The sequence below is a fragment of the Diadema setosum genome, chromosome 1, assembly GCF_964275005.1.
Source record: "Diadema setosum chromosome 1, eeDiaSeto1, whole genome shotgun sequence".
NCBI lineage: Eukaryota > Metazoa > Echinodermata > Echinoidea > Diadematoida > Diadematidae > Diadema > Diadema setosum.
The window spans coordinates 6,129,192-6,141,350 of NC_092685.1; the positions used below are offsets into that span (position 1 = coordinate 6,129,192).

A 12,159-nucleotide genomic window follows, 5' to 3' on the forward strand; every position below is an offset into this window, starting at 1 on the left:
CTCTCAAACTATCCCTCTCCATCTATCTGTGAAAAAGTGACTCCCGGTAGCATCATATTACAGCACCACTGTCTGTTGTTATCAATGGAAAACACCCTTTACATTCCCTAGCGCTACTTTGATACTTCGGTAGCCATACACCTATGGCAAAAGGGGTGTTAAGTCCACAAGAATAAGAATGGTGATAACCTGGTTTTAAAATGATTTTAAAAAAAAAAAGAAGAAGATGCTTCTCCACCCTTCAGGAAAGAGGAATTAAAAAAAGAAGAAGGTATTTCTGCAACACACATGGAACATTCATATCTTCCTATAACATGACCTAGCTTTAGATCCATCCCCTCCCTCTTTTAGATATAAGATAATGTGACCACACTGATTTTCTTGTGATTATTTTGTAGTTCATTGTCTGTCAGTGTCAAAAACATACAAACATAATATACTGAGAGCAAATTGTAGTCCTCCATAAATGTGTTCACTTTTACACCCAAAACAAAAAAAGTGTTCATCGCAAGTTACTCTCTACTGGTCTGTGCGAACTACAGTCTTTAGTTTCAAAGTTTTCCCCCAAATTCCAGGTACATGACACTTACCCAAGATGTAAAATTCTTAATTTCTGATCATTGAGACATGCAGAGTAAAGTCTGTATATTTGTTTAAAGTTATGTTCGTTTTTTTCTAATCCAGTAGTATTACTGAGTGTTGCTACATTGTATTCATATGCCACATGCAATAACTTCAATATATTGCACTTGGGCCATATTTGATGGGTTAGGGTGTTTTGACACTTGTGCTACACTTTCGAGACCTGTTGTCACCTTGGGTGCATTTATCAGCTCACTTCTGTCGCAGAATTGAAGTTTCCAAACAACTTTTTAGGGAGTTTTGGGCACTTGGTAAAAGCTGTTTTGAATAAGGGGTTGGAGACTCATTTCTGAAATGTCAAAAAAAAAAAAAAAAAGTGTGATTGCAAATGTGTTTCGGCTGGGTTGATAAATGCAATGTCGTTTTGAAACATATTTATAGCTCAGACTTGCCCACACCAACCACTGCCAGCTACAAGTACACATCTCTGCTCCTTGGGTCAAACTGCGCAAAATGATCTGAAAGGCATTTGTAATATGCCCTTTGGATAGTGGGTATTGATATGTGTTTCAAACATGGGAAAGTTGATAATAGCAGCCTTGACTTTATCCTTCGAAGAAAACAAACATCAAAAATACTCAAGCTCATTTGCAGGAGTCAGAAAAAAAACTTGCAGAGTATCTTTTTCAATGATTCACAGAAATGTGAATAAATTTGCAGTGGCAAAATGGGTTGAATGGCAAGGTGACATAGCGCCTGCCATCACCTCCAAATGTGACCATACTTAACCTTTCAAATGCTGGTTGCATTTCTTTCTTTTTTTCCCATGTCATTAGACTCTCATTTGTCTGGCATGCCTTACTCACACAGCCATGAGAAGAAAACTTCAATAATTACCATGCCCTGTCAATCAAGATAGCCTACCCTCAAAGTTCTCAGACCTCAGTTCACCCGCAGCAAAAACAAACAAAACAGACAAGTCAAATAAAAAGGGCACACTGTATAGGTCATTGACCTCTCAGTAGTTGACTAACAAGACAAGAAATGCATGACACATCAGCTGATTCTAGTTTCACTTCTACAGAGATATTATTCCTCTCCGTTCACACGACAATTTCTTTCTGCGACACAACCTCCAGATAACTTCTGAATATCCAATGTCAGAAAAGTACATTCCTTGTTTTCTCTCTTTTTCATTTTTTTTTTCTTTTTCCGCATCAGGAAAAAAAAAAGTTTTAAACAAACAATGCCACAATCAAAAGATCTAGATAACCCTATCCCTACTACATGGCTCTCAGAGAACGATTCACCCCCATTTAGATGGTCATGCATTCTCCTGCTTCTATCACTAATATCTCAAAACGTAAAATTGACTTCTGTCTTTCTTCCATCAATTCTGCAAAACAATAATTCAAAAGCAAACAAACCCTTTGGATTAAAAAAAAAAAAAATTATTTGGAAAGAAAACAGTGAAATGTAGCAACAGCTCAGAGGGAATTCAAGAGAAATACAGACATGAAGATAATGTTACAACCACTCAAGTGTCGACCGGTTTCCTGCAAGCAGCTCAAAATAGCTAAGTGCTTTTGTTATATGATTGTAAAAATTTGTTTCAGATGCAACACTCATTAGCCTTAGGTGCAGACTGTCAGATTTTACCAATTTCTTCACACAAATGGTTCTTTCAATCAAAGTAGTCACTTGTCCATACATCAATATGGTGTAATTCAAAACATGCCTCCTAACAAGCAAAACATGGAACCATTAGTTAGCATGATAATAAAGCACATTGATAGAAATTTCTGATTTTATGGCCTTATGAACTGCACTGAAGCAATACGCTTACATGCATATGATTGTAACTTTCTGACAAAACATTAGATTTTGGGCGATCTTCTTCACAGATCATAAGTTTCAAATCAATTACCTTCACTTCATGGCAAACACTTCAATTTTTTTTTTTTTTTTGTATATCACAACATAAAAAAGGATACATATGAATGGATTTGCCTTGAAAAAACGTAAAGCCTTCTTTCAACAGGCAATATTTCTAAAATTGTATGTTATCAAAATCTAATGGAATCTACTATTATAAGTCATTGTAAACTCTACATGAACCCCAATCAGCTTGACCACATGACAACCAAAAGTTTTAATATGCGGAAGAATGAATATTATCTGCTCTGTAAGTGATAATTGGTGTCTGTTCATTATCATTTAACAAAGTAACATTTGTGGAAAATGTCATGTAGCAGCACACACACTTACCACTAAAATTATGTCACAAAAAGGTCTAGAAATTAGCGGAAATAGCTATAATAACAAAAAGGACATCATCTTGAGAATCTAGAACACAAACAAAGAAAGATACTATTCAAAACAAACCTGGCTTTGATGTGATAGGTGATGTTGGCATTGGTGGAACAGGAGGGGGTGTGGTTGGTATGGGGCCTGCAGATGATCCTGGAGCAGGCTGGGGTGGAGGCGTGGTGGGCGGGGCAGCCTCAGCAGGTGGAGGAGTTGGGGGCGCTGCGGCAGGTTGTGCTGCAGCCTTGGCTGGGGCATCACCTTTAACAATACACAGAAAAGCATCACAAATGACAGGATGCTTGCTGTAAGCTGTTCTGCATTTTAGAGAGACTGTACAGTTCTGGTTGAGGTGAGGATTTAGATTTTAAAGTTTTGCGAGATATTCAGAAACCACTCTATGAGATGTCAAAGAGCATGTAATTCTATGGGGGTATCAAAAGTTTATTTGATGAATATCAGTTTTGAAATGGCCGGGATATCCAAAAACAAGGTGAAACAAAGATATCCTAATAAAAGGCGTGGCCTGTCGCCTTTTATTATTATTAAACGTTGAAACGTTTAAACGTTGAATCCTTCTTAAAATTACATGCTCTTTCATATTTCATAACAGGTTTTTCATTATCTCATTTAGGAATGTTATAAACCTGAATCCCCATTTCAACCAGTACTGTACATTCCCTTTAATAATGGATGCAAAAGTGGTACATCAACATACACACAAATCACTCCTATTTTGTTTTAAAAACACAAGTGTATGCGACCAAAATTCCAGTGTATCCAGCATTTGCAAGTGAAAGTGAGAAAGAATCAAACATGATATAAGGCCCCATTACACATACACACGTGTATGGAGACCATTGTGAAAAAAAAAACAACAACAACTTTTGTTTGTTCATGATAACTGATATGACTGAAGATACTAAGTAGCATTTGGCAAAGGCGCATGACTTCTCTTGGAGATATAACTGTCAAAGGGCCAAATCCTTGAAAATCACAACACTGCAATACTTACAAACTTGGTATTATTTCATTGACATACTTCACCGATTTTCTAATCTTCAGCAACACTTTAGACAATTATCATTTCTATTATGCTGGCCAATAAAATCAGTGTGGGACATTGAATATCCAATTCTTCAAACCAAAACTTAATAGATTCTCAAAAATTCCCTAACCACCCCTCCCCCCCCCCCCAAAAAAAAAAAAAAACTAATAATAAATAAATAGATAAATAAATAAATAAAATAAACAAGATCATTTCCCAGACTTTATAAGCTGGTTCTCAGATCTTACTTCCAAACAATGCATAGAAGAATACATACTAATACATTTGTATTACTGCAACTGCAAGGGGGAAAAGAAAGTTCATTACAAGTCCTTGGTCCATAATTTACCTGTAATGTTGTATTTCATACACATTTCCAGTGGTTTGAACAGAGTAAAAGAAATGCATGATATTAGCAGAGAGTAACAAGTTCTACTGTTTGGATTATGTACAACACATGACATAGCTTCAAGTGACATTAAAGTACCGGTATGACTGAGCACACAGTACTGCACCATGCTATTTGGAATTGGATTGACTTTTTATAGTCCGTATAACTGACATATCTAGCAGCTCTATTTCAAGGCCACAAGGTGATCTCAATTCTTCTCTGTGGCCTCACCATCTTAACGTCAGCCACATCCTCCTTGGAGGAGTCATGAATCCAAGTGCCTGCACTTTTCACAGACAACCACTTCAGACCTTCCAAGAACACAAGTGAAGCTAAACCTTCAAACCATGCATCTCCCATCTGAAATAGGATACTGCAGTATCCACATTTGCACGTTTTCACTTTCCTGTTCAAGGCATATAGTTTTAAAGGAAGGTAGCGTTTACTCCGATGCAGTCGTCTTTTGTTTTACCTGTAAGATTCTTCAAACTTCAAACTCTCTTTCGATAATTTCTTGTGAGAGAAGTCATTCCATAAGCAGTCTAATAGCAGGCATACATTAGGCACACATTCATATTACATTACATACACATATGTACGAGAAAAAAAAAGAAAGAAGAATACTCCAATATCTTGTGCTCATTCCTTTCTTTCTTCCTTTGTCAGAATAGAATATTTTGTTAAAGTCTACCATGTAGTACCGGACAAAACATTACACACACCCTAGCAACAGAAAAATATCAAATACAGTTGTGTAGTTCTGGACATTACTATGCTTATTTCATGATCCATGCATAATGCACTGTAAATGGGGAAATGTTCACACATCTCGTGCAACATGCAACTAGCATGAAAATAAAAACATGCAAATACTGTAACACATGATATATTCACGACATGAAATTTTCACATCGTGAAAATTTCCACTTTTACAGTACCAGCTTCTGTCATCTACCACTATTCATGCAGCAGTCACTACCATGCATGGACATTTAGTAAATGATTGCTTTATCTCTCTCTCTCTCTAGGTGTGTTTATGCTCAATTTGCGAAGACAGATACAGTGTTTTAAAGTGCTGAAATTTAAAAGGCTGATTCAAAACACCGTTCACAGGAGCATCATTTATGTTCACTTTCTTTGAGCCTTGGAAAGAGCATTTACGATTGCATTGTTGACCTCAGCAGAGGCAGGTCAAATTGGGGCATGGGTTTTTTCGGATGTTCTAGCTTCTGAATGTGTGCACTGTTCACGTTTTGATTGGCCAGGTGTTTTAATAGCATGTCCAAAATACAGGATAATATCATTTTGATTTTCTATTAATACACACGTAAGGACTGTAGACAATGATAGGAAACACAAGTATTTTTATTTCATCGACAAATAAATGTTGACAATTGGATTGTATGGTAGTGAGCTCTTCATGCATTAACATGTCAGCGTACGTACAGTATACAAATTGTACCAACAAGGAGCTCGAGGGATTAACACTTGCAGATTGTACATTGCGCAGTACAGTAATCGAAAGGTCGGCTGGCCTGGCGGACCCATTTTCATGTGAACAGGAAGGACGATGGAGATGACATCACTTAAACACGTATCATATGTGATTTGCGTTTATGCTTCCCCATGAAACGTGATTAGTGAGAACCCTGATCATAAATGCACATTTTTGTGTGTTTTGAAACGACGTTTCGAAAAGGAGTTTACATAAAAATGAGAAAAGACGCTACCGTGTTTTGAACTAAACGCATATCAAAACACTAATTTTGACCTGAAAGGAGGAAGTATGTGTATAAACACAGCCTCTGTCTACCTGAGACTTGAATCTTCATGAGCTGCTGTCCGGCAACAACCTTCTCTCCATCGGGAACCAGAAATTCCAGGATGACACCACTGCATGGTGCTGGCACTGGGATAGATGTCTATGTGACAAAAAGAGAGAGAGAGAAAGATCAACAAATAAAGGTCAGAAAGGCTGTATTTCACAGTAAAACATTTACATATATACATAGTTATACAAAACAGTGCAATATTACAATAAGAGAAAATACTATGAACGGAAATAAACTGCGACTTCTTTCAAAGTACCAAAACAAAGTTTTTTGAAATGGAAGGGACTGTTGCAAAGCAGGGCTTGTAGTTTGCAGTCCCCTCATGAGCAATATCTAATACTGAACTAATAGAACTAGGCTACTTGCCATTTCAGAAGAATTATGAGAAACACAAAAGTGACTCAATACACGCAGTCTTTATACAAAAACGCTGAAATATTAGCAAATTGCTCTGCACGGAAATACGGAAATGGCTGAGATATCCAAAAACAAGGTGAAACAAAGAGATCCTAATAAAGTTGTGGCATGTCGCCTTTTATTATTAGCACTTTTTGGGATATCTCAGCCATTTGAAAACCAATTTTCATCAAATAAATATTGAATCCTTCTTAAAATTACATGCTCTTTCATATTTCATAAGAGGCTTTTCACTATTTCACTTAGGAATGTTCAAAACATGAATCCCCACCTCAACCAGTACTGTACAGTCCCTTTAAATCTCATACCATCATTCATTTTAAACATTGAGGTTAGGGCCAAAAGACATAAATTCCAGATAGAACTTGAAAGGTTCCTGCCTAAAGTCAATCATGTCTGTGTTTGTTTACTTTCTCCAGTAAAGCTGAAAGCAGGAAAGTATAATTTGTAGATCTAGTCCATGATATTCCTTCAAGGATGATCAAGAAACACATAATTTGTATCAATATGGGTCATCTACTTTGCCAATTGATGAACATCAAAGACTGAAAACAAACTAGGACAAATTATTATACATAGAATTAAAATTAATCATAATTCAACCTCATTATATTTTGTGCACACAATCTGTTTCAATGTGTGGCAGCATAAACCTATCAGTGCCAATTATTGAAAAAAAAAGAAAGTATTTTGAATTTGCATTAACTAACTGCATATAACCTGTTAACAAATTACCCTGACAAAGTCATAGATATCAGAGGCAAGAAAACAGCAAGATAATGTGACTTTGCTGGAAAAAAAAGAACTTTATCTCTGCACTTTCTGCAAATTATACTTAATATTTTTACAACAAAATATTGACATCAAGTTCATTAACAGCAGGAAGAGACATATGTAATAAAGTACAGAAACGACAAACAAATACTCATATGTGATCTTGAGTTGATCTTGAATGATGGATGGTATACATAACAACTCAAGAGTGTTCATCAAGGGACTGGCTTGTTTTTTCTGTTTCTAATTCAGGTTTGAGAAATAAAGTGGCACAATTACAGATTTGGGGGAACACTCTGAATTATGAGAATTACATGTGTTACTTAAAAAAAAAAAAAATTAAAAAGTCAGTGCTAAGCAACTCTATCAAGCTTTTGTAGTGATGGATCACGTTGGACCAAGCAGCACAAAACAAGCAAAACGTCGCTGGGAAGATTTTTGAGTTGAGGTCAAATTCTGAGTGAGGAAGTTCTGAAGATGATATATAATTATCACATATCAATATTGGATGCACCTAACCCTTCACAATGAACTATTCCAATTTAAACATCATGTAGGAACGCTACTTTTATGAAAGGGGGTTGTGGCAGTAAATATCAATTCAAGAGTAACAAATCATTCTTTGCCATGTGTGAACACAAAGGAAGTGTGAACCCAAAGGTAATGTAGAACCGTTTTCTTGGTATGTAAGAACATTCTAGCCATTATAATCATAAAGTATCAATGCTACTGCTGACAGCTTTTTAAGTTAGTTTTAGGTTTTCATGCACACTCCAATGTACCTTATCAATGGAAAATGAAGATGTCTACAAAAACTTGCAAAATAAAACCGACACTTTTACATTTCTTGAATGCTTTCAATATTAAAAAAGAGCACCTGCGTCAGAAAACACTGAAATCCTTATTTACCAAAATCACTTCTAGTCATACAATGTACTGCCCAAAAAGTGCCCTAAATCATGTATTATCTACCTGGAAAGCAAACCTGTGCAACTTTTGCGGTGCAGGGACACATATTGAATATTGTGTGAAAGCCTACTGGTAGTCAAGATCATGTTCTTTCGATCTAAAATATGTTTCCATGAGGATTGAGCTGATGATGAATAACATGTTGCTGTTTAGCATACATATTGTGTAAAAATACAACTCACAATGGGAACTACTTCACTATGCTATAGAAAAGACGCCTTAAGGAAACCGTTTATTCTACAAAAGTTTGTTTACGTCAAGAATGGACTTAACTGAAACCATGGAAAGGCAGAAATCTCATGGAATTCAATATGTCGTAGTTTCATATGATCTATCCACACAAAATAGTTAATATTCACTAATCAAACACACAAAAAGACTAAACAATTGTATAAAAAATCATATAAAAGATATAGTTGACAAGACAAGGAGAAGGGAGGTACTGATCATCTTTCATCACTATGAAGTATATACATTTTAGGAAAAGAAAAGAATTTATCTTAACTGGCAGAAGTATATGTTCAAAAAAATTGAAATTACCATCACTGACGAATCAATGAGACAATTAAATGCAAATTAAGTGAACTAACAATTAGAATGAAGGACAATTAATGCTACTTATGTGACTTAGTTGGTGGGAGTATGAGTAGATATAACTAGGTTTTTTTGAGCACTCGTGGCCTTGACTTCTGTGATGTTTCCTTTAAGATCTACCTACCCCTACCATTTTCCTTAAGATGCTCTTCTGTTTCTTGACTTTGACTCTCCTTGATATCCATTACTGGAATTGTATATCAAGAGTGCCAACATTTGATAATGTTTGCAAGGTCAGAAGTCTCTACAGGAACTAAGCTTATCTCTGCGTTCATTGTAAATCAATCACACACACACACGCACACACATACAAAATCTGCAGGCTACTTTAGCAGCACAGAGCACTGAAACAGGAAGATTTTTTTTCCCCCCAAAGGTTCATGCACTTTTTCTGCAGAGACCTCTGACATACTTGTAGTGCATCTAAATTTGCTCCGCATTTTTCCTACACTGTAAATATTTTGGTCCTTTTGTGATTACTATTTAGGTATTGTGCTTAATGGAATACCACACGTCCGGCAGTAGTAAACTCAGACACACACTGTCAAATAGTTATGTGGAAACTATACCTTACAGGAACATTTGATATTCCCATTTATGCTGCTGAATTTCCCATGTTTAAAATGTGTCCTTCATCAATGATTACTTTAAAATCAGACACATTCGCGGCATGAAACTTTCCCAAATTGGAGCCGACGGCCTTTTTGGCAGCATGATACTATCGCAAATTGCCACTGGCATTCAATGCATTGTGTAATGAACACACCTTTGGGTGCATTTTATTTTTGTGAATCTTGGCTCCTCGCAAATCTTGGCTCCTCACAAAATTTGCAGAAGTTTCTTGCATGCAAAACTGTCTGGTTTTACAGTATTCATGTAGTCTAAGGGTAATGAGGCTTGATTGAAATGAAAACATATGTGACCCGCTACAACAAAATGATCCTAAAGTTGCGCGAGGTTGATTATTTGAAAATTGCATGATATAATCCACTAATCTTTCTGCTTTAAATTGATATATAACACATTTTATAAAAATAATCGGCTGCGGAGATATCAATGTTTAAAAGAGAGCATGTCGAGACGTCTGGAAAATCACTGTTTCGAGAGAAGCGCCCTTAAAGTCTTCCTTTCGACGCAATCGCGATCAAGGGACACGCAAGTCAGTTTTCACCTCTGGACAATAGAAGGTAAGCCCTAGCAACTCCCGAAGAGTTCATTCAAGCACATCAGCATCGGCGGTCTCCTCACCAACCAATCAGTGACCAGGATGTGAGAAGCGGCTGAGCATAGCGCACCCCGCCCGCACGCACCAGTCGACTGGGCAGTGTGCGAGCTTCACGCTTCGGTTAGCAGCAAGCAGCAAACTGACCAATGAGATCACTCTGGTCGTTGTTAGGGGCGGAACCTATCTGTGGCGCTCAATCCAAATTTTGGAACCAGTTTCTGCTTCGTTGAAACGCCAAAAAACATGGCTCAGAAAAACGTTATTTTTTTAATCTTTCCTTTGATCATTTTGCTTCAAAATTTCGACAGATGATAGAAGACATGTTAGACTCCAATAACATATCAAAATCAGAAAATCATAAGTTTTGACCAATTTTAATGCTCTGATTTCAAACTCGATTTTCACGGCTTCGACCGTGCGCGACTTTAGGACCTTTTTGTTGTAGCGGGTCAACATATCATCAGGCAAATGTCTAACCTTAAAGGAGACCTCCGGATGATTTTAAGACTTTTACATTTGAACAACTATAAATTAGTCAAACTGAGTACAGAGTTTCAGAATTTATAGTGATTGGGATAAGTAATGAGAATGTTTTCAAAATTTATTGTGAATTGCAATGAACAAGGATGATGACATGACAGCCTCACCATAAGAATGCATGAGTTGGGGCTCAAGGAAACAGAACAAAAGAAGACGGTATGCATGGATTTTTCAAAGGTGAACTTGTTGAGCAAGCGGTATTGTAATGGAATTACACTGCTACATTTCTGAAATATATGAGGGTCTGATGTCATCATCACTGTTCAGTGTAATTTGTTTAAGATTTTCAATTTATTGGTTTCTCTGCTCAAGGACCACAATAAAGTCCACGGATCTATACATGGAGCTGTTGATTTATGTACTACATGATGTGAAATTATGAAAATCATCCGGAATGCCCCTTTTATGCGCAAAAATAGATAAAAAACATCATTTAGTACAGTTTTTTTTGTGTGTTAATGGTGTTCCTTCATCTACTGCCTTCCTCTATATCAAGAGCTCCAAAAATGAAATACAATTTACTTCTTAGCCAGCAGTTTGATGAGTAAAATTTCTCAATAGCATGACATGCAAAAAGGAATAGTAGGATCTACGCCCACGTTCTGATATCACCCTTCCACAACGTTTCAACCCTGGGGCACAATGTCATAGTTGTGGTGGTATAAAAACCGTGAATAGTACATATTGTGCCACTTTATCTCACAAGGCTTGCAACTATCACAATAGCCAGATATGCATGGGCCACCAAGCTGATGAGGTAGCACATGTATCTGCTATCAGTGAAAGTTACCGGTATTATCATCTTAGTCTGGATTTCAATTTTCGTTTCTCCAGACCCAAATATTCCATTTCCTTCAAATTATCTACTAACTACTATGTGAGTGGTAATGTGCTTGTAGTGTTGTTGTTGTTGTTGTTGTTTTTGGTTGTTTTTTTGTTGTTTTTGTTTTTTTAGTTAATTAATTTTTTTACAGGTATCTCAAATCAGAGAAATTCTTCAAGATTGATTTCACTGAAGCTTTCTAAAATATACATGCTCATAATGCACTCCACTAGTAAGGGAGTCTGGATATTTTAGTCTGAATTTCAATTTTCATTTCTCCAGACCCAAATATTCCATTTCCTCCAAATCATCTACCAACTACTGTATGAAAAGTAATGTGCTTGTGGTATCTTTTTTAGTCTGTTTGTTTTTTACAGGTATCTCAGATCAGAGAAAGTCTTCAAGGTTGATTTCACTGAAGCTTTCTGACACGCTCATAATGCACTCCACTGTCTGAGTCCATTGTATGGGTGAGGGGATTATAGAACAGACAGACACATGGTATACTTACTTTGTCTGTCTCTATCTCACCGACCACTTCATCTTCAGCGATAAAGTCACCAACCTCTGAAAGAACAAAAGATAAGAATCACAGTTGAAAATATACATTTAGTCCTCAACTGTCCTCAGCGATCATTACGGTCCAGAAAAGAAACT

The 12,159-nt window shown here is 36.6% G+C and overlaps 1 protein-coding gene across 1 annotated transcript in view; it reads right to left on the bottom strand.

The window, feature by feature from the left end:
* Positions 1–12,159, bottom strand: part of LOC140226136 (dihydrolipoyllysine-residue succinyltransferase component of 2-oxoglutarate dehydrogenase complex, mitochondrial-like) — a 55,285-nt gene that overhangs the window by 18,026 nt on the left and 25,100 nt on the right. The window contains exons 6-8 of the mRNA XM_072306629.1: positions 12,014–12,069; positions 6,142–6,250; positions 2,968–3,150 (exon numbers count right to left, since the gene is read on the bottom strand). Coding sequence (XP_072162730.1) covers positions 2,968–3,150; positions 6,142–6,250; positions 12,014–12,069 — 348 coding nt within the window. The remainder of the gene's footprint in view (positions 1–2,967; positions 3,151–6,141; positions 6,251–12,013; positions 12,070–12,159) is intronic.